General features: G+C 40.2%; 1 protein-coding gene across 1 annotated transcript in view; it reads right to left on the bottom strand.

Annotated features, from left to right (window-relative positions):
• Positions 1–204: 204 nt before the first annotated feature.
• The window catches only part of VWA5B1 (von Willebrand factor A domain containing 5B1), a 126,878-nt gene continuing 102,212 nt past the window's right edge, over positions 205–24,870 (bottom strand). Inside the window, exons 15-22 of the mRNA XM_075840487.1 lie at positions 24,055–24,292; positions 11,330–11,641; positions 6,420–6,557; positions 6,013–6,141; positions 5,155–5,229; positions 4,607–4,676; positions 4,420–4,537; positions 205–2,895 (exon numbers count right to left, since the gene is read on the bottom strand). Of these exons, the coding sequence (XP_075696602.1) occupies positions 2,170–2,895; positions 4,420–4,537; positions 4,607–4,676; positions 5,155–5,229; positions 6,013–6,141; positions 6,420–6,557; positions 11,330–11,641; positions 24,055–24,292 (1,806 nt within the window). The 3' untranslated portion in view covers positions 205–2,169. The remainder of the gene's footprint in view (positions 2,896–4,419; positions 4,538–4,606; positions 4,677–5,154; positions 5,230–6,012; positions 6,142–6,419; positions 6,558–11,329; positions 11,642–24,054; positions 24,293–24,870) is intronic.

Raw genomic sequence — 24,870 nt, 5'->3', positions numbered from 1 at the left:
CTATCTATCTATCTATCTATCTCAAATCTATCTATCTATCTATCTCATATCTATCTATCTCAAATCTATCTATCTATCTATCTATCTATCTAATATCTATCTATCTATCTCATATCTATCTATCTATCTCAAATCTATCTATCTATCTATCTATCTCATATCTATCTATCTATCTATCTATCTATCTAATATCTATCTATCTATCTCATATCTATCTATCTATCTATCTATCTATCTATCTATCTATCTATCTATCTATCTATCTATCTATCTATCTATCTATCTATCTCAAATCTATCTATCTATCTATCTATCTCATATCTATCTATCTATCTTATCTCATATCTATCTATCTATCTCATATCTATCTATCTCAAATCTATCTATCTATCTATCTATCTATCTCATATCTATCTATCTATCTATCTATCTATCTATCTATCTCATATCTATCTATCTATCTCATATCTATCTATCTATCTCATATCTATCTATCTATCTCATATCTATCTATCTATCTCATATCTATCCATCTATCTATCTATCTATCTATCTATCCATCTATCTCAAATCTATCTATCTATCTATCCATCTATCTCATATCTATCTATCTATCTATCTATCTATCTATCTATCTATCTATCTATCTAATATCTATCTATCTATCTATCTCATATCTATCTATCTCAAATCTATCTATCTATCTATCTCATATCTATCTATCTATCTATCTATCTATCTCATATCTATCTATCTATCTATCTTATATCTATCTATCTATCTCATATCTATCTCAAATCTATCTATCTATCTATCTATCTATCTATCTATCTATCTATCTATCCATCTATCTCAAATCTATCTATCTATCTATCCATCTATCTCATATCTATCTATCTATCTATCTATCTATCTATCTATCTATCTATCTATCTATCTATCTATCTCTATCATATATCTATCTATCTCTATCTATCTATCTATCTATCTATCTATCTATCTATCTATCTATCTATCTCATATCTATCTATCTATCTATCTATCTATCATCTATCTATCTCATATCTATCTATCCATCTATCTCAAATCTATCTATCTATCTATCTATCTATCTATCTATCTATCTATCTATCTATCTATCTATCTATCTCATATGTATCTAGAAGCCGGACTTCTTGGAATGCTACATCGTGTACTCAGCGTGTGATACAGGAAGACGGATTGTGTAGATTACGAGAAAAGAAGAAGTGGCGGGACGCATTGCTTTGAATGCGCACAGATCAGACGTACTAAAGCGCAGAGAGAAGGTAGATCTGATGTGTAGCTTATAGACATGGACGAGCCCCAAAACTGATATCACCCCCTCCCCCCACTCACAGAACCCGCCCCTCGAAAAAACCAACTCCCGAAACGCACAGACGAAAAAATATTCAATTGAGTAAATCAACCTCAAAACACAAGAAGACCCCGGGACCCCATGCATAGAACTTATCCCACATCCCTGCAAGTTATATACCCCTCCCCAATACCCCTAAGGACACCACAGTAAATATATCACTTGGCTGTTTAACATTCTCACAGAGAAGACAGAAGCGGGCACGACGGGCACACAGACTGGACAGACCTCCGCACACTCCTACAAAGCTGGAAGACCCCCCCATATAACCAGGGATGATGGGTACATCACCGGACCACCATGAACACAAAGGGGCAAAGGACCATGCAAGGGGGGCAGCGCAGATGACCACCACATAGATGACTGGCATAACGAAAGGTATCAGCGCCCTGCGTACCCACCATTCACCGAGGGACTAACATGCAATTGGGCCCTGACTGCTGGCAGATCTTTGTGGCCTCCATGGCTGGGTGAACAGCTTCCGTGGCCTCCAGTGGCACATCTTTGCCCTTGCCAACTTAAATAAGAACCCCACACGACCAATGGTGGTGGCAGCGGATCTCAGCTGGAAGTATAACCTTGCCCTCCCTGCTAGTAGAGATATCGTGCACCTCCTGCCACCATCTGGGGGCAGCAGGTCCACCTTCATTAATGCCACATGCAAAGACCTGGCTTCATACCCGCTCTACTGGGGGCACTGATACAACTCTTCACAAGACAGCCATACCACAACACACAGACATTGGGGTTGCGGGCACCCCCTCCCCCAGCCGCTACACGCTGTTTGGATTGTAACACAAGACGTTAAACTGCAAGTTTTCATCCCAATGTCGAAGCAACACGAAGAGCTGCTGAGCGGCGGACTTGACCGTGGCCAGAGTGCGTCCCTCAGGGACCTTCTGCTTACACAACCAGCGGTCCGCCTTGGCCGCCAGTAACTCCCACTCAATGAAGTAGGCGGCAGAGTTGTTCTCCAGCCAGGCCAGGGCGACGGCGGTGGCCCAGATCATGCTTTCTGGATGTGACCTGCGTTGCTCCTCAATGCTCTCCATCCAAGAGTGGACCTCGGTGCCATCCGACTCGGACCCCAAACCACTGTCTGTGTGAATGGAGGCGGAATCTTGAGCGCTGTCGGGAGATGAAAAGCGCCGCGCGGGAAGGACCGGGAGGGTCAGTTCGTTCTCCGACTTTGCGGATCGGGAAGGACTGTCCAAGGCGCTGCTGGAGAGGTGGCGTGTTCGGGGTTGGTGGCAGGCGTCTTCACCAAACCCATTCAGTGTGGTGTGATGGTCATCATTCGGGGCGAGCAACTGTCCTGTGCCCATCGCAGAAGGAGCTGGGTCCTTCCGGGAAGGAGAAGAGCCGTGAGACATGGGGCTCAGAGCATTGCGGTGACTTGTGAACGGAGACGTCCACTTGAGTTTGTCTATTGGGATGTTGGCTGCATCTGCAAAGGCCTGGTTCAGTAGGAAGGCTCCACAAGCCAACTGCAGAGTGACCTACGAGGAGGAAACCAAAAACAGGCGCAAAGTAAGGGGTTAATATATGGGTCACCACACAGGTGTTCAGTATAAATTGGGTCCGATATTAGGGGAAGTGCTCTTTAAAGAGGGTTTCCAGTTCTATCTAAATAAAGCTCTGCAGCTTTCTAACAGATTTTGTGTTTCAATTCCTCACTATTTTCAAGACCTCTGCTTGCTGCCAAAGAAATGGAACATTTATACTTACATCCAGAGGCTGAAAACCTGTCCTGACCTAATACATCCCAAGTACAGCAGCACAAATCTCTCTCCTGTCCTGTTGTTACAATGTGTCAGAGCAGGTAGAATGTATCAATCAAGTCCAGGCTGTTTAGTTCACAGGGGATTGACTAGACAGGATAAAATTGTAAGCCTCTAGATATAAAACAAAAGATGTTTCAATTCATTGACAGCAAGAAGAGATCTTGAAAATGGTAATGAATTGAATCACAAAAGTATATAAAAAAAAGTGAACTGTAGTTTTCCTGTCCCAAACATCAGGATCTCTGTTAGGCTGGGTTCACACGAGCATGTTACGTCCGTAATGGACGGAACGTATTTCGGCCGCAAGTCCCGGACCAAACAGACTGCAGGGAGCCGGGCTCCTAGCATCATAGCTATGTACGACGCTAGGAGTCCCTGCCTCGCCGTGGAACTACTGTCCCGTACTGTAATCATGTTTTCAGTAGGGGACAGTAGTTCCACGGAGAGGCAGGGACTCCTAGTGTCGTACATAAGTATGATGCTAGGAGCCCGGCTCCCTGCACTGTGTTCGGTCCGGGACTTGCGGCCGAAATACGTTCCGTCCTTTACGGACCAAACATGCTCGTGTGAATCCAGCCTAAATGTTCACAAACCTCCTCAGTCTCCCAGTAATCTAGTAAAGAGTGGACATTGAAGAGGGGGAGGAGGCGGATGCAGCTGCAGGTTCTCTCTTTCTGTCTATGAGGCTGCATGCTGTGAGAGGGGAGAGGGAGCAGTCATAGAGAGAGAAAATATGCACGGGGCAGAGGAAAGGAAAAACAAAACAAAACACAGATCCCACACATCTTATACACATCCACAGACATTACAGCCAAGACTAAGGACGCAGAAGCGTCCGAAACGCGTAGGCTCTGAGGACACCACCGCCCGCTTACTTCCACACCTGGACTTTATACCTCTGGACTACCTTTTAAACCAAGAACCATTAAACTTGGAACCTGCTTCCGTTTTAAACTGCACACAGCGCTGGATCCAAACACTCTTCTTCTTCCCTGCTTCAGACCGTGTGCCGACACGAGGATCCGGGCGCTATTGTGACACAACCCACAGTGTCAGGTGAGCTGGAGGATTCCTCCCCCCTCTTCTCCTATTTTTGCCACATCCACAACTGCCTGAGGAGGGGCTGGCATTAAACTTTTTTTTATACAAAACTGGAAAACCCCTCTAAATCTGCCGTCCATGCGAACCCGTGAAGGGAGGAGCCAGGAGCAGGATCGCCGGACACACGAGGATCCTCACCAGGGGCACGTAGTCAATGTTCTTTTCGTTCTCGCTTTCATCGCTGCCTTTTCCAGGAGATTTAATCATAAACCCTTTGGCTGCTCGAGTCAGAAGTCTCGTCTTATTCAGGCTCAACCTACGACAATAAGACAAATAAGAATTCCCGCGCGAGCAAATGAAATGTCAGCGTCGGAGCTTTAGTTACCTGGCGGCAAAGAGACTTTCTATAGATCTCTGAGAATGGGACGAGGAAACAGACGGACTGCGCGCGGCGGCTGAAAGACATAAGCAATACGGCACCGAGCATCAATGTCCGTCCACCATGCACAGCAGCCCTCACTTATCTAGAGCTGTGCTCATCCTGAGCCTCCTGATACATGAATAGAATGCTGGACCTGCAGTAAATACTGACACTATCACATAGAGAGCAGTGCTAATAAGATTTATCTGTGGATAGCCGGGTGACAACTTCTATGGGTATTGTAGTGGCGGCCATGATTGGGTTTTCACCCAGCATCTGTAACCTGAGAAGGAGACAAAGGGGTTTCTTGGGATGAGCTACCTCTTTAAGGGTCTGGATACACGGCAAAAAATTGCGGTCGCAAAACAACGTCAATGGTAATTGCAACCGCAATTTTGTCACTTTCTTCAATTGATGCCACGTTCCGATGTCACCATGAAGCCTGGACCTGAATGCGTGACATCCATCCTGATGATGTCACTTTTCACGTGATGTCACTGTAGCCATCTCACCTTGTGGAAAGCTGCAGCGCTCCCATCCCGAGGACACTGGCGTCGTGCAGGGCGATATCGCGCTCTCATCAACGTCTGTCATGAAGAAGAACGGCCACATTACCACCCAACGCATTTATGTAGCCCGGTCTGTCCTCTGCCCCCATTATTATATCTATATTTAGGTTTGTGCCAGTCTGTGGGCAGCTTTATGTGCAGGAGGAGTTTTGGGTTTCAGAATTTGACTGCTATAGGGCCCATGGTGGAAGGGGGCCGTCACTGAACTGCTTCCCCTGCTTATACTGGTAATTCCCCGCAGCTGCCACTAGGGGGAGTTCACTAACATTTAATACCAGCTGTATAAATCCACATACAGTGAGCTCCCCCTAGTGGTGGCTGCTGGTAGCAAGAATTGTGTCATTTATCAGAGCTCTCCTAAGCAGGTAAAATATAAAATTAATTGGCACACTTATTTTTTTATGGAGGATTCAATGAGTGGGGGTTGGCAAGACAGAAAACACTATTAGGGGTAATATCATCTCTTTCCGTGCTGGCTCAATATATTGTGATGCCACTCCCCTGCAAGTCATGTGACCCAAAGAGCATTGACGTGTCAATCAAGAGCAGGGGGTGGAACCAAAGTCTCCGCCCACGACCTACGAGACTGAAATCTGTCACGCAGGGCGGTAAAATAAATGTTGAATTTTACAGCTTTTCAGCTGGATAGTGATACCGGCCTCGCACCGAAGACATGAAGGGCTGCGCTTATATCACATGTTCTTTGCCGCAATTTAGCGAAAATTGCTGCAAAAAAATGCACTATGACTGCAACCTGTGATTTCACCCTAAATAAATGCTGAGAATAAGGGGAGGTCTTACTGTAAAATCGATCGTCGGATGGCTCGGACACACATGTTGATTGCGATCGTCCCAGACCGATGGAGAAGCCTCGCAGACGGCGACTTCCGGAGCTTAAGCTGCGCTGAGAGCCCTGTTTGAGAGCGGCACCTAGCAGGGAATGAGGGCATCCTCCTCAGTCAGTGGGAGAGACCTCCGGACAAAGACAGAGAGAGAAAGGACCAGACGAGAGACTCACAGTTAACACGACGGAAGGACGGGGCGCGGGGGACGGGATCAAGGACACAAACGGGAAGCAAATCAAACAGATCAAGCCAAAAACGACAGGAAGGACGTGAACATAGAAACACCTGGAGGAGGCTCGTAGGGTGGAGGCATGAGATGCCGCAGGTGGAGTGGCCTGTTCCTGCAGAGCGTTGCGCTGTTACCTGTGTTGGCGTATTCCACCACGCTGGGCAGGTACGAGTTGCTGCTGAGATCTACCGGAACGAACGCCGTGTACTTGCTGATTACATTACAGGCCTTGCTGGCGTGAATGGCGTTCAGCTGGAACCGCCGTCCAACACCTGAAAGTAAAACGCAAAGAGAACGGTGAGAGGGACCCAACACCTGTAGGGTGGACGGCTGCAGAGATCATGGAGGACTGATATGGCTGCATCACAGGGTTGTCAGACAGCTTTCCCAGAATCCTGAATGGCAAATCTGCCTAGTTATGTTTTGATACTAAAAGTGTCTATGCATAACAATGCCATTCAGGACTCTGGGAAAGGTGGGTGATGACCCTGTGATGTAGACCAGGCTGGTTGACACCCAGCTTTCCTAGGTACAGATATAAGAAGTAACTGAATAGCAGATCATCTCCTTCTCCCTGATTTCTCCCTCGTCGGCCGCTGTCTTTAAGTTTTATATGAAGATTTCACATGGAGAAATCCTAATATAAGGACAGGCGGCATTAATAACCAGGTCCCGGGGGTCCCGCTCATGTGAGGTAAGGAGAGAGGCAGAAGGATCCCCCCATCTTGAAGTCCTCGCTGACCACCCCCCCACAATGACAGTCACAGTAACCCCATAAGAGACACTTCCTCTTCCATATCTGATCGAGGAGATCTCCCCTACCAGAAGTGACCCACCATGAGATAAGTGGCATCAGAAGTGTCCGGCAGCTGCTGATCCTTCTATCTCCATAGCAAAATGGGGTCACCTCCCTAGTGATGTACACCCAGCGCCGCTACCTATAAACTACTATACATGGATGTAACCGTGTCTGGGGGTCTCAGCGCTGGAGATACGTGACAAAGTAGTGATCCTGGGGGGGGGGGGTAGGGAGGTTTCTACACTTTCTATAACTCATCCCATTGACAAACATTACAGTCATCCTCCCCCCAGCCTAAAATGTCTGATAACAGAGAACAATAGATTGTATTCACCTGTCCTACAGTCATCCTCCCCAGCCTGACATGTCTGATAACAGAGAACAATAGATTGTATTCACCTGTCCTACAGTCATCCTCCCCCCAGCCTGACATGTCTGATAACAGAGAACAATAGATTGTATTCACCTGTCCTACAGTCATCCTCCCCAGCCTGACATGTCTGATAACAGAGAACAATAGATTGTATTCACCTGTCCTACAGTCATCCTCCCCCCAGCCTGACATGTCTGATAACAGAGAACAATAGATTGTATTCACCTGTCCTACAGTCAAGTCATCCCCCCCCAGCCTGACATGTCTGATAACAGAGAACAATAGATTGTATTCACCTGTCCTACAGTCATCCTCCCCCAGCCTGACATGTCTGATAACAGAGAACAATAGATTGTATTCACCTGTCCTACAGTCATCCTCCCCCCAGCCTGACATGTCTGATAACAGAGAACAATAGTTTGTATTCACCTGTCCTACAGTCATCCTCCCCCCAGCCTGACATGTCTGATAACAGAGAACAATAGATTGTATTCACCTGTCCTACAGTCATCCTCCCCCAGCCTGACATGTCTGATAACAGAGAACAATAGATTGTATTCACCTGTCCTACAGTCATCCTCTCCCAGCCTGACATGTCTGATAACAGAGAACAATAGATTGTATTCACCTGTCCTACGGTCATCCTCTCCCCAGCCTGACATGTCTGATAGCAGAGAACAATAGTTTGTATTCACCTGTCCTACAGTCATCCTCTCCCCAGCCTGACATGTCTGATAGCAGAGAACAATAGTTTGTATTCACCTGTCCTACAGTCATCCTCCCCCAGCCTGACATGTCTGATAGCAGAGAACAATAGTTTGTATTCACCTGTCCTACAGTCATCCTCCCCCCAGCCTGACATGTCTGATAACAGAGAACAATAGATTGTATTCACCTGTCATACAGTCATCCTCCCCCAGCCTGACATGTCTGATAACAGAGAACAATAGTTTGTATTCACCTGTCCTACAGTCATCCTCTCCCCAGCCTGACATGTCTGATAGCAGAGAACAATAGTTTGTATTCACCTGTCCTACAGTCATCCTCCCCCAGCCTGACATGTCTGATAGCAGAGAACAATAGTTTGTATTCACCTGTCCTACAGTCATCCTCCCCCCAGCCTGACATGTCTGATAGCAGAGAACAATAGTTTGTATTCACCTGTCCTACAGTCATCCTCTCCCAGCCTGACATGTCTGATAACAGAGAACAATAGATTGTATTCACCTGTCATACAGTCATCCTCTCCCCAGCCTGACATGTCTGATAGCAGAGAACAATAGATTGTACTCACCTGTCCTACAGTCATCCTCCCCCAGCCTGACATGTCTGATAGCAGAGAACAATAGTTTGTATTCACCTGTCCTACAGTCATCCTCCCCCCAGCCTGACATGTCTGATAACAGAGAACAATAGATTGTATTCACCTGTCCTACAGTCATCCTCCCCCAGCCTGACATGTCTGATAACAGAGAACAATAGATTGTATTCACCTGTCCTACAGTCATCCTCTCCCAGCCTGACATGTCTGATAACAGAGAACAATAGATTGTATTCACCTGTCATACAGTCATCCTCTCCCCAGCCTGACATGTCTGATAACAGAGAACAATAGATTGTACTCACCTGTCCTACAGTCATCCTCCCCCAGCCTGACATGTCTGATAGCAGAGAACAATAGTTTGTATTCACCTGTCCTACAGTCATCCTCCCCCAGCCTGACATGTCTGATAGCAGAGAACAATAGTTTGTATTCACCTGTCCTACAGTCATCCTCTCCCCAGCCTGACATGTCTGATAACAGAGAACAATAGATTGTATTCACCTGTCCTACAGTCATCCTCTCCCAGCCTGACATGTCTGATAACAGAGAACAATAGATTGTATTCACCTGTCATACAGTCATCCTCTCCCCAGCCTGACATGTCTGATAACAGAGAACAATAGATTGTGTTAACCTGTCCTACAGTCATCCTCCCCCCAGCCTGACATGTCTGATAACAGAGAACAATAGATTGTATTCACCTGTCCTACAGTCATCCTCTCCCAGCCTGACATGTCTGATAACAGAGAACAATAGATTGTATTCACCTGTCATACAGTCATCCTCTCCCCAGCCTGACATGTCTGATAACAGAGAACAATAGATTGTATTCACCTGTCCTACAGTCATCCTCCCCCAGTCTGATAACAGAGAACAATAGATTGTGTTCACCTGTCCTACAGTCATCCTCCCCCCAGCCTGACATGTTTTATAACAGAGAACAATAGTTTGTATTCACCTGTCCTACAGTCATCCTCTCCCAGCCTGACATGTTTTATAACAGAGAACAATAGATTGTATTCACCTGTCCTACAGTCATCCTCCCCCAGCCTGACATGTTTTATAACAGAGAACAATAGATTGTATTCACCTGTCCTACAGTCATCCTCCCCCCAGCCTGACATGTCTGATAACAGAGAACAATAGATTGTGTTCACCTGTCCTACAGTCATCCTCCCCCAGCCTGACATGTCTGATAACAGAGAACAATAGATTGTATTCACCTGTCCTACAGTCATCCTCTCCCAGCCTGACATGTCTGATAACAGAGAACAATAGATTGTATTCACCTGTCATACAGTCATCCTCTCCCCAGCCTGACATGTCTGATAACAGAGAACAATAGATTGTACTCACCTGTCCTACAGTCATCCTCCCCCAGCCTGACATGTCTGATAGCAGAGAACAATAGTTTGTATTCACCTGTCCTACAGTCATCCTCCCCCAGCCTGACATGTCTGATAGCAGAGAACAATAGTTTGTATTCACCTGTCCTACAGTCATCCTCTCCCCAGCCTGACATGTCTGATAACAGAGAACAATAGATTGTATTCACCTGTCCTACAGTCATCCTCTCCCAGCCTGACATGTCTGATAACAGAGAACAATAGATTGTATTCACCTGTCATACAGTCATCCTCTCCCCAGCCTGACATGTCTGATAACAGAGAACAATAGATTGTGTTAACCTGTCCTACAGTCATCCTCCCCCCAGCCTGACATGTCTGATAACAGAGAACAATAGATTGTATTCACCTGTCCTACAGTCATCCTCTCCCAGCCTGACATGTCTGATAACAGAGAACAATAGATTGTATTCACCTGTCATACAGTCATCCTCTCCCCAGCCTGACATGTCTGATAACAGAGAACAATAGATTGTATTCACCTGTCCTACAGTCATCCTCCCCCAGTCTGATAACAGAGAACAATAGATTGTGTTCACCTGTCCTACAGTCATCCTCCCCCCAGCCTGACATGTTTTATAACAGAGAACAATAGTTTGTATTCACCTGTCCTACAGTCATCCTCTCCCAGCCTGACATGTTTTATAACAGAGAACAATAGATTGTATTCACCTGTCCTACAGTCATCCTCCCCCAGCCTGACATGTTTTATAACAGAGAACAATAGATTGTATTCACCTGTCCTACAGTCATCCTCCCCCCAGCCTGACATGTCTGATAACAGAGAACAATAGATTGTGTTCACCTGTCATACAGTCAGTCTCATATTCATCCCTACAGTAATAAGAAGTCAGAAGTTCCTACATTCGGTCGTCTTGTCCCTGTACATTGCGCTGTCCCTGTACATTGCGCTGTCCCTGCTGCTGCGCTCACAGCTGTAATACATAATGAGTGAAATAAAATGGCGTCCTATCATTTAAAGGGCCGGTACACAGCATTGTTCTATAATAAAAAGTTCTGCAACTTTTGTGTTTCAATTCTCTTCTGGAAACGTCAGTCAGCCGCTCTTGTACGGTGTAGGGGGGGGGGGGGTCTACATATTGCGATGTCTCCTACCGGTGCGGTACTTGAGTTCTCATTACCGTGCTCGATCTCACTTTCTCTCTCCGCCAGCTGCTCAAAGTCTCGTATGATGGACTTGGCCGCCAGATGATGGAACGTCTCGTTCCACAGGTCGCTCTCATCGTCGTCTCTGTTCTCTCGTTCCTTGAACAGCTTCTGGATGTCGAATGCAATTTCCCACTGCACGGGACGATTGCCCTTCAGACCCCTGACCACGGCCTTGCACATGGAGGAGGTGGGAGGAGTCGGACTCTTTACCCCAGAGATATGTTCTTGGGGGAAATCCTCGGACGCGGCTTCAGTTTCGAAGGTGAAACACGGGTGATAGCAATCTATGAGAGAAGGACGGAGGATGACACAATGCACCGACCAATGAGAGAAGCTTTACTATCACATCTATGAACATCTTAAAGGGGGTGTCCAGTTTAGAATTGTCCATTGACATCCAACCTATTAGTGACTTCTGAGTTAATGAGAGGGGGGTCCTCGGTTCGGGGTCCTCATCTCTTGGTCAGAGTGGAGAGCGGTTACATAGAGCGTCTCTCTCTGGAGGACCTGTCCTGTCCTGTATTACAGACAACACATTGATATTAATGGACACTGTGTAATACTTCATTTCCCCTGTGGTGGCGCTGTAGGGAAATTGAACACTTACTGCCAGGTCTCTCTACAGATCACAGCTGATCGCTGGTGGTCTCAGCAGGGGGGGGGGGGGCAATTTATAATTAGCTTATTATCTAGGGATCCTTCTTACAAGTAGGGATTTTCCAAAGCGGAGAACCTCCTTAAGATACAATCATATCACTGACAGATTTTAAAGGGGGTGTTCGCTTTGATCTACCACTGACGAATGAACCCTTCATACCACCAGTAGCCACTAATACCATTTTAACAGTGAGAACTCTAATGCATGGAGCTAGCAAAAAAAGCCAAAAACCCCAAAAAACGGGGACCTGGAGACAAGCCACTCCTATTTCCAGCGCCAGTATTGCTGCTCGTGGGAGGGACATTTTGGCACCAGGTCCTCCCTCAATGATCTGAATTATACAGCCTATAAAACTAAATGGGGCAGCAGGAGGCCTTGTCTCCCAATGGTGTAGATGGGGGAGGTAGTAGTACTGGTGGGTGAACTAAGTTGTCATGAAAGGCGCAAAGTATGTATTTTGCTTTGGGGGGTCTGCTCTCCAGTGTACGCCCCTGCGGGTCGTCTGATAATCGAAGCGACAGTACATGTAGCCATAATACTCAATAAACCCAAAGACATTCTGAGTTTTTATGAGCGTGTCTGTTGGGGGCACTGACAACTAATTTCCCGAGTACAACACTCAATACTCCGACACGTCTGGCTGCATCATGGCACAGAGCGACCCGGCTACAGCAGACAGATCAGTTAAAGCAAACCATTGTATCTTTATAACACAATCCACACACAGAGAAGACGACAATGGACGGCAAAGCAATAACCCGGGTATTTATACTTCTATCCTGGGTATTATAGTTGAATTATTATAATGATCACATTCTGTATTATTATTAGAGCTGCAGGTGGACAATGTACGAGACTTGTTTCATAAAGAATCTATGAATGAATCCCCCGAGGAGCGCAGCTCATTCACACAATTCTGCTCTAAATAATGAATGGCCGTCTCTCAGCGGGAATCTCCTGCGCTCCGCGAATCACATCCTACATTATATATTCACAGCAAAGGACCGAACATGAAAACCAGAACCGGGAGAGGCCGCCACATTGTCAGGAATCTTATCATCATTAGAACTTCAAAAAGATCAGAAATCAACCAAAAGAAACCCAGGTTATACCAGCATGCTCCATATCACTGTATACAAGAAGATGTATAACTTATACCAGCTGTACATATATAATTATATACAGAAGATACCCAGGTTATACCAGCATGCTCCATATCACTATATACAAGAAGATGTATAACTTATACCAGCTGTACATATATAATTATATATAGAAGATACCCAGGTTATACCAGCATGCTCCATATCACTATATACAAGAAGATGTATAATATACCAGCTGTACATATATAATTATATACAGAAGATACCCAGGTTATACCAGCATGCTCAATATCACTATATACAAGAAGATGTATAACTTATATCAGCTGTACATATATAATTATATACAGAAGATACCCAGGTTATACCAGCATGCTCCATATCACTATATACAAGAAGATGTATAACTTATACCAGCTGTACATATATAATTATATACAGAAGATACCCAGCTTATACCAGCATGCTCCATATCACTATATACAAGAAGATGTATAACTTATACCAGCTGTACATATATATAATTATATACAGAAGATACCCAGGTTATACCAGCATGCTCCATATCACTATATACAGGAGATGTATCACTTATACCAGCTGTACATATATAATTATATACAGAAGATACCCAGGTTATACCAGCATGCTCCACCCTACTATATACAAGAAGATGTATAACTTATACCAGCTGTACATATATAATTATATACAGGAGATACCCAGGTTATACCAGCATGCTCCATATCACTATATACAAGAAGATGTATAACTTATACCAGCTGTACGTATATAATTATATACAGAAGACACCCAGGTTATACCAGCATGCTCCATATCACTATATACAAGAAGATGTATGACTTATACCAGCTGTACATATATAATTATATACAGAATATACCCAGGTTATACCAGCATGCTCCATATCACTATATACAAGAATATGTATAACTTATACCAGCTGTACATATATAATTATATACAGGAGATACCCAGGTTATACCAGCATGCTCCATATCACTATATACAAGAAGATGTATAACTTATACCAGCTGTACATATATAATTATATACAGCAGATACCCAGGTTATACCAGCATGCTCCATATCACTATATACAAGAAGATGTATAACTTATACCAGCTGTACATATATAATTATATACAGAAGATACCCAGGTTATACCAGCATGCTCCATATCACTATATACAAGAAGATGTATAACTTATACCAGCTGTACATATATAATTATATACCCAGGTTATACCAGCATGCTCCATATCACTATATACAAGAAGATGTATAACTTATACCAGCTGTACATATATAATTATATACAGAAGATACCCAGGTTATACCAGCATGCTCCATATCACTATATACAAGAAGATGTATAACTTATATCAGCTGTACATATATAATTATATACAGAAGATACCCAGGTTATACCAGCATGCTCCATATCACTATATACAAGAAGATGTATAACTTATACCAGCTGTACATATATAATTATATACAGAAGATACCCAGGTTATACCAGCATGCTCCATATCACTGTATACAAGAAGATGTATAACTTATACCAGCTGTACATATATAATTATATACAGAAGATACCCAGGTTATACCAGCATGCTCCATATCACTATATACAAGAAGAGGTATAACTTATACCAGCTGTACATATATAATTATATACAGAAGATACCCAGGTTATACCAGCATGCTCCATATCACTATATACAAGAAGATGTATAACTTATACCAGCTGTACATATATAATTATATATAGAAGATACCCAGGTTATACCAGCATGCTCCATATCACTATATACAAGAAGATGTATAACTTATACCAGCTGTACATATATAATTATATACAGAAGATACCCAGGTTATACCAGCATGCTCCATATCACTATATACAAGAAGATGTATAACTTATACCAGCTGTACATATATAATTATATACAGAAGATACCCAGGTTATACCAGCATGCTCCATATCACTATATACAGGAAGATGTATAACTTATACCAGCTGTACATATATAATTATATACAGAAGATACCCAGGTTATACCAGCATGCTCCATATCACTATATACAGGAAGATGTGTAACTTATACCAGCTGTACATATATAATTATATACAGAAGATACCCAGGTTATACCAGCATGCTCCATATCACTATATACAAGAAGATGTATAACTTATACCTGCTGTACATATATAATTATATACAGAAGATACCCAGGTTATACCAGCATGCTCCACATCACTATATACAAGAAGATGTATAACTTATACCAGCTGTACATATATAATTATATACAGAATATACCCGGGTTATACCAGCATGCTCCATATCACTATATACAGGAAGATGTATAACTTATACCAGCTGAACATATATAATTATATACAGAAGATACCCGGGTTATACCGGCATGCTCCATATCACTATATACAGGAAGATGTATAACTTATACCAGCTGTACATATATAATTATATACAGAAGATACCCAGGATATACCAGCATGCTCCATATCACTATATACAAGAAGATGTATAACTTATACCAGCTGTACATATATAATTATACACAGAAGATACCCAGGTTATACCAGCATGCTCCATATCATTATATACAAGAAGATGTATAACTTATACCAGCTGTACATATATAATTATATACAGAAGATACCCAGGTTATACCAGCATGCTCCATATCACTATATACAAGAAGATGTATAACTTATACCAGCTGTACATATATAATTATATACAGGAGATACCCGGGTTATATCAGCATGCTCCATATCACTATATACAAGAAGATGTATAACTTATACCAGCTGTACATATATAATTATATACAGGAGATACCCAGGTTATACCAGCATGCTCCATATCACTATATACAAGAAGATGTATAACTTATACCAGCTGTACATATATAATTATATACAGAAGATACCCAGGTTATACCAGCATGCTCCATATCATTATATACAAGAAGATGTATAACTTATACCAGCTGTACATATATAATTATATACAGAAGATATCCAGGTTATACCAGCATGCTCCATATCACTATATACAGGAAGATGTATAACTTATACCAGCTGTACATATATAATTATATACAGAAGATACCCAGGTTATACCAGCATGCTCCATATCACTATATACAAGAAGATGTATAATATACCAGCTGTACATATATAATTATATACAGAAGATACCCAGGTTATACCAGCATGCTCCATATCACTATATACAAGAAGATGTATAACTTATACCTGCTGTACATATATAATTATATACAGAAGATACCCAGGTTATACCAGCATGCTCCATATCACTATATACAGGAAGATGTATAACTTATACCAGCTGTACATATATAATTATATACAGGAGATACCCAGGTTATACCAGCATGCTCCATATCACTATATACAGGAAGATGTATAACTTATACCAGCTGTACATATATAATTATATACAGAAGATACCCAGGTTATACCAGCATGCTCCACATCACTATATACAAGAAGATGTATAACTTATACCAGCTGTACATATATAATTATATACAGGAGATACCCAGGTTATACCAGCATGCTCCATATCACTATATACAAGAAGATGTATAACTTATACCAGCTGTACATATATAATTATATACAGAAGATACCCAGGTTATACCAGCATGCTCCATATCACTATATACAGGAAGATGTATAACTTATACCAGCTGTACATATATAATTATATACAGAAGATACCCAGGTTATACCAGCATGCTCCATATCACTATATACAAGAAGATGTATAACTTATACCAGCTGTACATATATAATTATATACAGGAGATACCCAGGTTATACCAGCATGCTCCATATCACTATATACAAGAAGATGTATAACTTATACCAGCTGTACATATATAATTATATACAGGAGATACCCAGGTTATACCAGCATGCTCCATATCACTATATACAAGAAGATGTATAACTTATACCAGCTGTACATATATAATTATATACAGGAGATACCCAGGTTATACCAGCATGTTCCATATCACTATATACAAGAAGATGTATAACTTATACCAGCTGTACATATATAATTATATACAGGAGATACCCAGGTTATACCAGCATGCGCCATATCACTGTATACAAGAAGATGTATAACTTATACCAGCTGTACATATATAATTATATACAGAAGATACCCAGGTTATACCAGCATGCTCCATATCACTACATACAAGAAGATGTATAACTTATACCAGCTGTACATATATAATTATATACAGAAGATACCCAGGTTATACCAGCATGCTCCATATCACTATATACAAGAAGATGTATAACTTATACCAGCTGTACATATATAATTATATACAGAAGATACCCAGGTTATACCATCATGCTCCATATCACTATATACAAGAAGATGTATAACTTATACCAGCTGTACATATATAATTATATACAGAAGATACCCAGGTTATACCAGCATGCTCCATATCACTATATACAAGATGTATAACTTATACCAGCTGTACATATATAATTATATACAGAAGATACCCAGGTTATACCGGCATGCTCCATATCACTATATACAGGAAGATGTATAACTTATACCAGCTGTACATATATAATTATATACAGAATATACCCAGGTTATACCAGCATGCTCCATATCACTATATACAAGAAGAGGTATAACTTATACCAGCTGTACATATATAATTATATACAGAAGATACCCAGGTTATACCGGCATGCTCCATATCACTATATACAAGAAGATGTATAACTTATACCAGCTGTACATATATAATTATATACAGAAGATACCCAGGTTATACCAGCATGCTCCATATCACTATATACAAGAAGAGGTATAACTTATACCAGCTGTACATATATAATTATATACAGGAGATCCCCAGGTTATACCAGCATGCTCCATATAACTATATACAAGAACATGTATAACTTATACCAGCTGTACATATATAATTATATACAGGAGATACCCAGGTTATACCAGCATGCTCCATATCACTATATACAAGAAGATGTATAACTTATACCAGCTGTACATATATAATTATATACAGAAGATACCCAGGTTATACCAGCATGCTCCATATCACTATATACAGGAAGATGTATAACTTATACCAGCTGTACATATATAATTATATACAGAATATACCCAGGTTATACCAGCATGCTCCATATCACTATATACAAGAAGATGTATAACTTATACCAGCTGTACATATATAATTATATACAGCAGATACCCAGGTTATACCAGCATGCTCCATATCACTATATACAAGAAGATGTATAACTTATACCAGCTGTACATATATAATTATATACAGAAGATACCCAGGTTATACCAGCATGCTCCATATCACTATATACAAGAAGATGTATAACTTATACCAGCTGTACATATATAATTATACACAGAAGATACCCGGGTTATACCGGCATGCTCCATATCACTATATACAGGAAGATGTATAACTTATACCAGCTGTACATATATAATTATATACAGAAGATACCCAGGTTATACCAGCATGTACCATATCACTATATACAAGAAGATGTATAACTTATACCAGCTGTACATATATAATTATATACAGAAGATACCCAGGTTATACCAGCATGCTCCATATCACTATATACAAGAAGATGTATAACTTATATCAGCTGTACATATATAATTATATACAGAAGATACCCAGGTTATACCAGCATGCTCCATATCACTATATACAAGAAGATGTATAACTTATACCAGCTGTACATATATAATTATATACAGAAGATACCCAGGTTATACCAGCATGCTCCATATCACTGTATACAAGAAGATGTATAACTTATACCAGCTGTACATATATAATTATATACAGAAGATACCCAGGTTATACCAGCATGCTCCATATCACTATATACAAGAAGATGTATAACTTATACCAGCTGTACATATATAATTATATACAGAAGATACCCAGGTTATACCAGCATGCTCCATATCACTATATACAAGAAGATGTATAACTTATATCAGCTGTACATATATAATTATATACAGAAGATACCCAGGTTATACCAGCATGCTCCATATCACTATATACAAGAAGATGTATAACTTATACCAGCTGTACATATATAATTATATACAGAAGATACCCAGGTTATACCAGCATGCTCCATATCACTGTATACAAGAAGATGTATAACTTATACCAGCTGTACATATATAATTATATACAGAAGATACCCAGGTTATACCAGCATGCTCCATATCACTATATACAAGAAGATGTATAACTTATACCAGCTGTACATATATAATTATATACAGAAGATACCCAGGTTATACCAGCATGCTCCATATCACTATATACAAGAAGATGTATAACTTATACCAGCTGTACATATATAATTATATATAGAAGATACCCAGGTTATACCAGCATGCTCCATATCACTATATACAAGAAGATGTATAACTTATACCAGCTGTACATATATAATTATATACAGAAGATACCCAGGTTATACCAGCATGCTCCATATCACTATATACAAGAAGATGTATAACTTATACCAGCTGTACATATATAATTATATACAGAAGATACCCAGGTTATACCAGCATGCTCCATATCACTATATACAGGAAGATGTATAACTTATACCAGCTGTACATATATAATTATATACAGAAGATACCCAGGTTATACCAGCATGCTCCATATCACTATATACAGGAAGATGTGTAACTTATACCAGCTGTACATATATAATTATATACAGAAGATACCCAGGTTATACCAGCATGCTCCATATCACTATATACAAGAAGATGTATAACTTATACCTGCTGTACATATATAATTATATACAGAAGATACCCAGGTTATACCAGCATGCTCCATATCACTATATACAGAAGATGTATAACTTATACCAGCTGTACATATATAATTATATACAGAAGATACCCAGGATATACCAGCATGCTCCATATCACTATATACAAGAAGATGTATAACTTATACCAGCTGTACATATATAATTATACACAGAAGATACCCAGGTTATACCAGCATGCTCCATATCACTATATACAAGAAGATGTATAACTTATACCAGCTGTACATATATAATTATATACAGAATATACCCAGGTTATACCAGCATGCTCCATATCACTATATACAAGAAGAGGTATAACTTATACCAGCTGTACATATATAATTATATACAGGAGATACCCAGGTTATACCAGCATGCTCCATATCATTATATACAAGAAGATGTATAACTTATACCAGCTGTACATATATAATTATATACAGAAGATACCCAGGTTATACCAGCATGCTCCATATCACTATATACAAGAAGATGTATAACTTATACCAGCTGTACATATATAATTATATACAGGAGATACCCGGGTTATATCAGCATGCTCCATATCACTATATACAAGAAGATGTATAACTTATACCAGCTGTACATATATAATTATATACAGGAGATACCCAGGTTATACCAGCATGCTCCATATCACTATATACAAGAAGATGTATAACTTATACCAGCTGTACATATATAATTATATACAGAAGATACCCAGGTTATACCAGCATGCTCCATATCATTATATACAAGAAGATGTATAACTTATACCAGCTGTACATATATAATTATATACAGAAGATATCCAGGTTATACCAGCATGCTCCATATCACTATATACAAGAAGATGTATAACTTATACCAGCTGTACATATATAATTATATACAGAAGATACCCAGGTTATACCAGCATGCTCCATATCACTATATACAAGAAGATGTATAATATACCAGCTGTACATATATAATTATATACAGAAGATACCCAGGTTATACCAGCATGCTCCATATCACTATATACAAGAAGATGTATAACTTATACCTGCTGTACATATATAATTATATACAGAAGATATCCAGGTTATACCAGCATGCTCCATATCACTATATACAAGAAGATGTATAACTTATACCAGCTGTACATATATAATTATATACAGGAGATACCCAGGTTATACCAGCATGCTCCATATCACTATATACAAGAAGATGTATAACTTATACCAGCTGTACATATATAATTATATACAGGAGATACCCAGGTTATACCAGCATGTTCCATATCACTATATACAAGAAGATGTATAACTTATACCAGCTGTACATATATAATTATATACAGGAGATACCCAGGTTATACCAGCATGCGCCATATCACTGTATACAAGAAGATGTATAACTTATACCAGCTGTACATATATAATTATATACAGAAGATACCCAGGTTATACCAGCATGCTCCATATCACTACATACAAGAAGATGTATAACTTATACCAGCTGTACATATATAATTATATACAGAAGATACCCAGGTTATACCAGCATGCTCCATATCACTATATACAAGAAGATGTATAACTTATACCAGCTGTACATATATAATTATATACAGAAGATACCCAGGTTATACCATCATGCTCCATATCACTATATACAAGAAGATGTATAACTTATACCAGCTGTACATATATAATTATATACAGAAGATACCCAGGTTATACCAGCATGCTCCATATCACTATATACAAGATGTATAACTTATACCAGCTGTACATATATAATTATATACAGAAGATACCCAGGTTATACCGGCATGCTCCATATCACTATATACAGGAAGATGTATAACTTATACCAGCTGTACATATATAATTATATACAGAATATACCCAGGTTATACCAGCATGCTCCATATCACTATATACAAGAAGAGGTATAACTTATACCAGCTGTACATATATAATTATATACAGAAGATACCCAGGTTATACCGGCATGCTCCATATCACTATATACAAGAAGATGTATAACTTATACCAGCTGTACATATATAATTATATACAGAAGATACCCAGGTTATACCAGCATGCTCCATATCACTATATACAAGAAGAGGTATAACTTATACCAGCTGTACATATATAATTATATACAGGAGATCCCCAGGTTATACCAGCATGCTCCATATAACTATATACAAGAACATGTATAACTTATACCAGCTGTACATATATAATTATATACAGGAGATACCCAGGTTATACCAGCATGCTCCATATCACTATATACAAGAAGAGGTATAACTTATACCAGCTGTACATATATAATTATATACAGAAGATACCCAGGTTATACCAGCATGCTCCATATCACTATATACAAGAAGAGGTATAACTTATACCAGCTGTACATATATAATTATATACAGAAGATACCCAGGTTATACCAGCATGCTCCATATCACTATATACAAGAAGAGGTATAACTTATACCAGCTGTACATATATAATTATATACAGAAGATGCCCGGGTTATACCAGCATGCTCCATATCACTATATACAGGAAGATGTATAACTTATACCAGCTGTACATATATAATTATATACAGAAGATACCCAGGTTATACCAGCATGCTCCATATCATTATATACAAGAATATGTATAATTTATACCAGCTGTACATATATAATTATACACAGAAGATACCCAGGTTATACCAGCATGCTCCATATCACTATATACAGGAAGATGTATAACTTATACCAGCTGTACATATAAAATTATATACAGAAGATACCCAGGTTATACCAGCATGCTCCATATCACTATATACAAGAAGATGTATAACTTATACCAGCTGTACATATATAATTATATACAGGAGATACCCAGGTTATACCAGCATGCTCCATATCACTATATACAAGAAGATGTATAACTTATACCAGCTGTACATATATAATTATATACAGAAGATACCCGGGTTATACCTGCATGCTCCATATCACTATATACAGGAAGATATATAACTTATACCAGCTGTACATATATAATTATATACAGAAGATACCCACGTTATACCAGCATGCTCCATATAACTATATACAAGAAGATGTATAACTTCTACCAGCTGTACATATATAATTATATACAGGAGATACCCAGGTTATACCAGCATGCTCCATATCACTATATACAAGAAGATGTGTAACTTATACCAGCCGTACATATATAATTATATACAGAAGATACCCAGGTTATACCAGCATGCTCCATGTTACTATATACAAGAAGATGTATAACTTATACCAGCTGTACATATATAATTATATACAGAAGATACCCAGGTTATACCAGCATGCTCCATATCACTATATAGAAGAAGATGTATAACTTATACCAGCTGTACATATATAATTATATACAGAAGATACCCAGGTTATACCAGCATGCTCCATATCACTATATACAAGAAGATGTATAACTTATACCAGCTGTACATATATAATTATATACAGAAGATACCCAGGTTATACCAGCATGCTCCATATCACTATATACAAGAAGATGTATAACTTATACCAGCTGTACATATATAATGATATACAGAAGATGCCCAGGTTATACCAGCATGCTCCATATCACTATATACAAGAAGATGTATAACTTATACCAGCTGTACATATATAATTATATACAGAAGATACCCAGGTTATACCAGCATGCTCCATATCACTATATACAAGAAGATGTATAACTTATACCAGCTGTACATATATAATTATATACAGAAGATGCCCAGGTTATACCAGCACGGTCTTGACATTTTATTTGAGTGTATTTTTGCTTGTGGTTGCAGTAATCCATAGTACACCTCTTTCCCCTCTCTCACACATATCTGTACACGGACTGTCATGGATAGCCTCACCCAGATCTCCCGGGCTGCTGAAAGGCTGACTGTCTGAGGAGGATTTCAGAGAGAGAGAGGTCTCCTGTTGGGTGGAGGGACTTGCTTGAGTGTTTGACGCTTGTGGACCCTCATGTGTCAGTGGGGATTCCCAGTCATGGCAGAACGAGAGGCAGCTCTGCTGAAGAAGAGATGGCCGCCTGGCGCCAGCTCCCCTAATTTTTGTGGTGCTGACAAATGGGCTGATGGACAGAGATGACTGATGGAATCCAGACAATGGATATGAGGGAGAAAAAAGATGGCGGAGCATTACTATCTTATAATTACTGGTGAATCTCTAGAATAACTACATTCTAAACAGAAAAATATTACCGCTCTATCAGTCTACCTGAATGGGGGAGGAGTGTCTGCTATTAAATCACCTGAGTATCTACCACACCTGACAAATATCTTCCTAAGGCAATGCTATGATCATAACGGAGCATCTGAAAGAGCCCGAGTAGTGGTGGTGGTCATCTATTGTCCCAGTTGGTTAAGATGTTCAACTATAAGAGGGGGTCATTAAAAAGCTTGAAATGTTTTTGAGGTCAGTTGGGGAGACGTTCATTATAAGCTATGGGGTCCTTGGTGGTGGATTGGTTTAGAGAGCCATTGGCTGTCCATGGTTTAATTGAGAGACATTTAGATCAAGACATGAATTACTTGTTGGTGGCCCATCTCTAGGAACCACCATGTCAGACAAGTAGTACTTGGAGTTGGTGAAGGCCATCAAAAACCTTGGGTATTTTATTGGTGGCTTTTATTAGGAAGGACTATTGTTGGTTTAGAGATGGTCAT

The sequence above is a fragment of the Rhinoderma darwinii genome, chromosome 10, assembly GCF_050947455.1.
Source record: "Rhinoderma darwinii isolate aRhiDar2 chromosome 10, aRhiDar2.hap1, whole genome shotgun sequence".
Taxonomy (NCBI): domain Eukaryota; kingdom Metazoa; phylum Chordata; class Amphibia; order Anura; family Rhinodermatidae; genus Rhinoderma; species Rhinoderma darwinii.
This window is presented reverse-complemented; position numbering and strand designations above follow the sequence as displayed.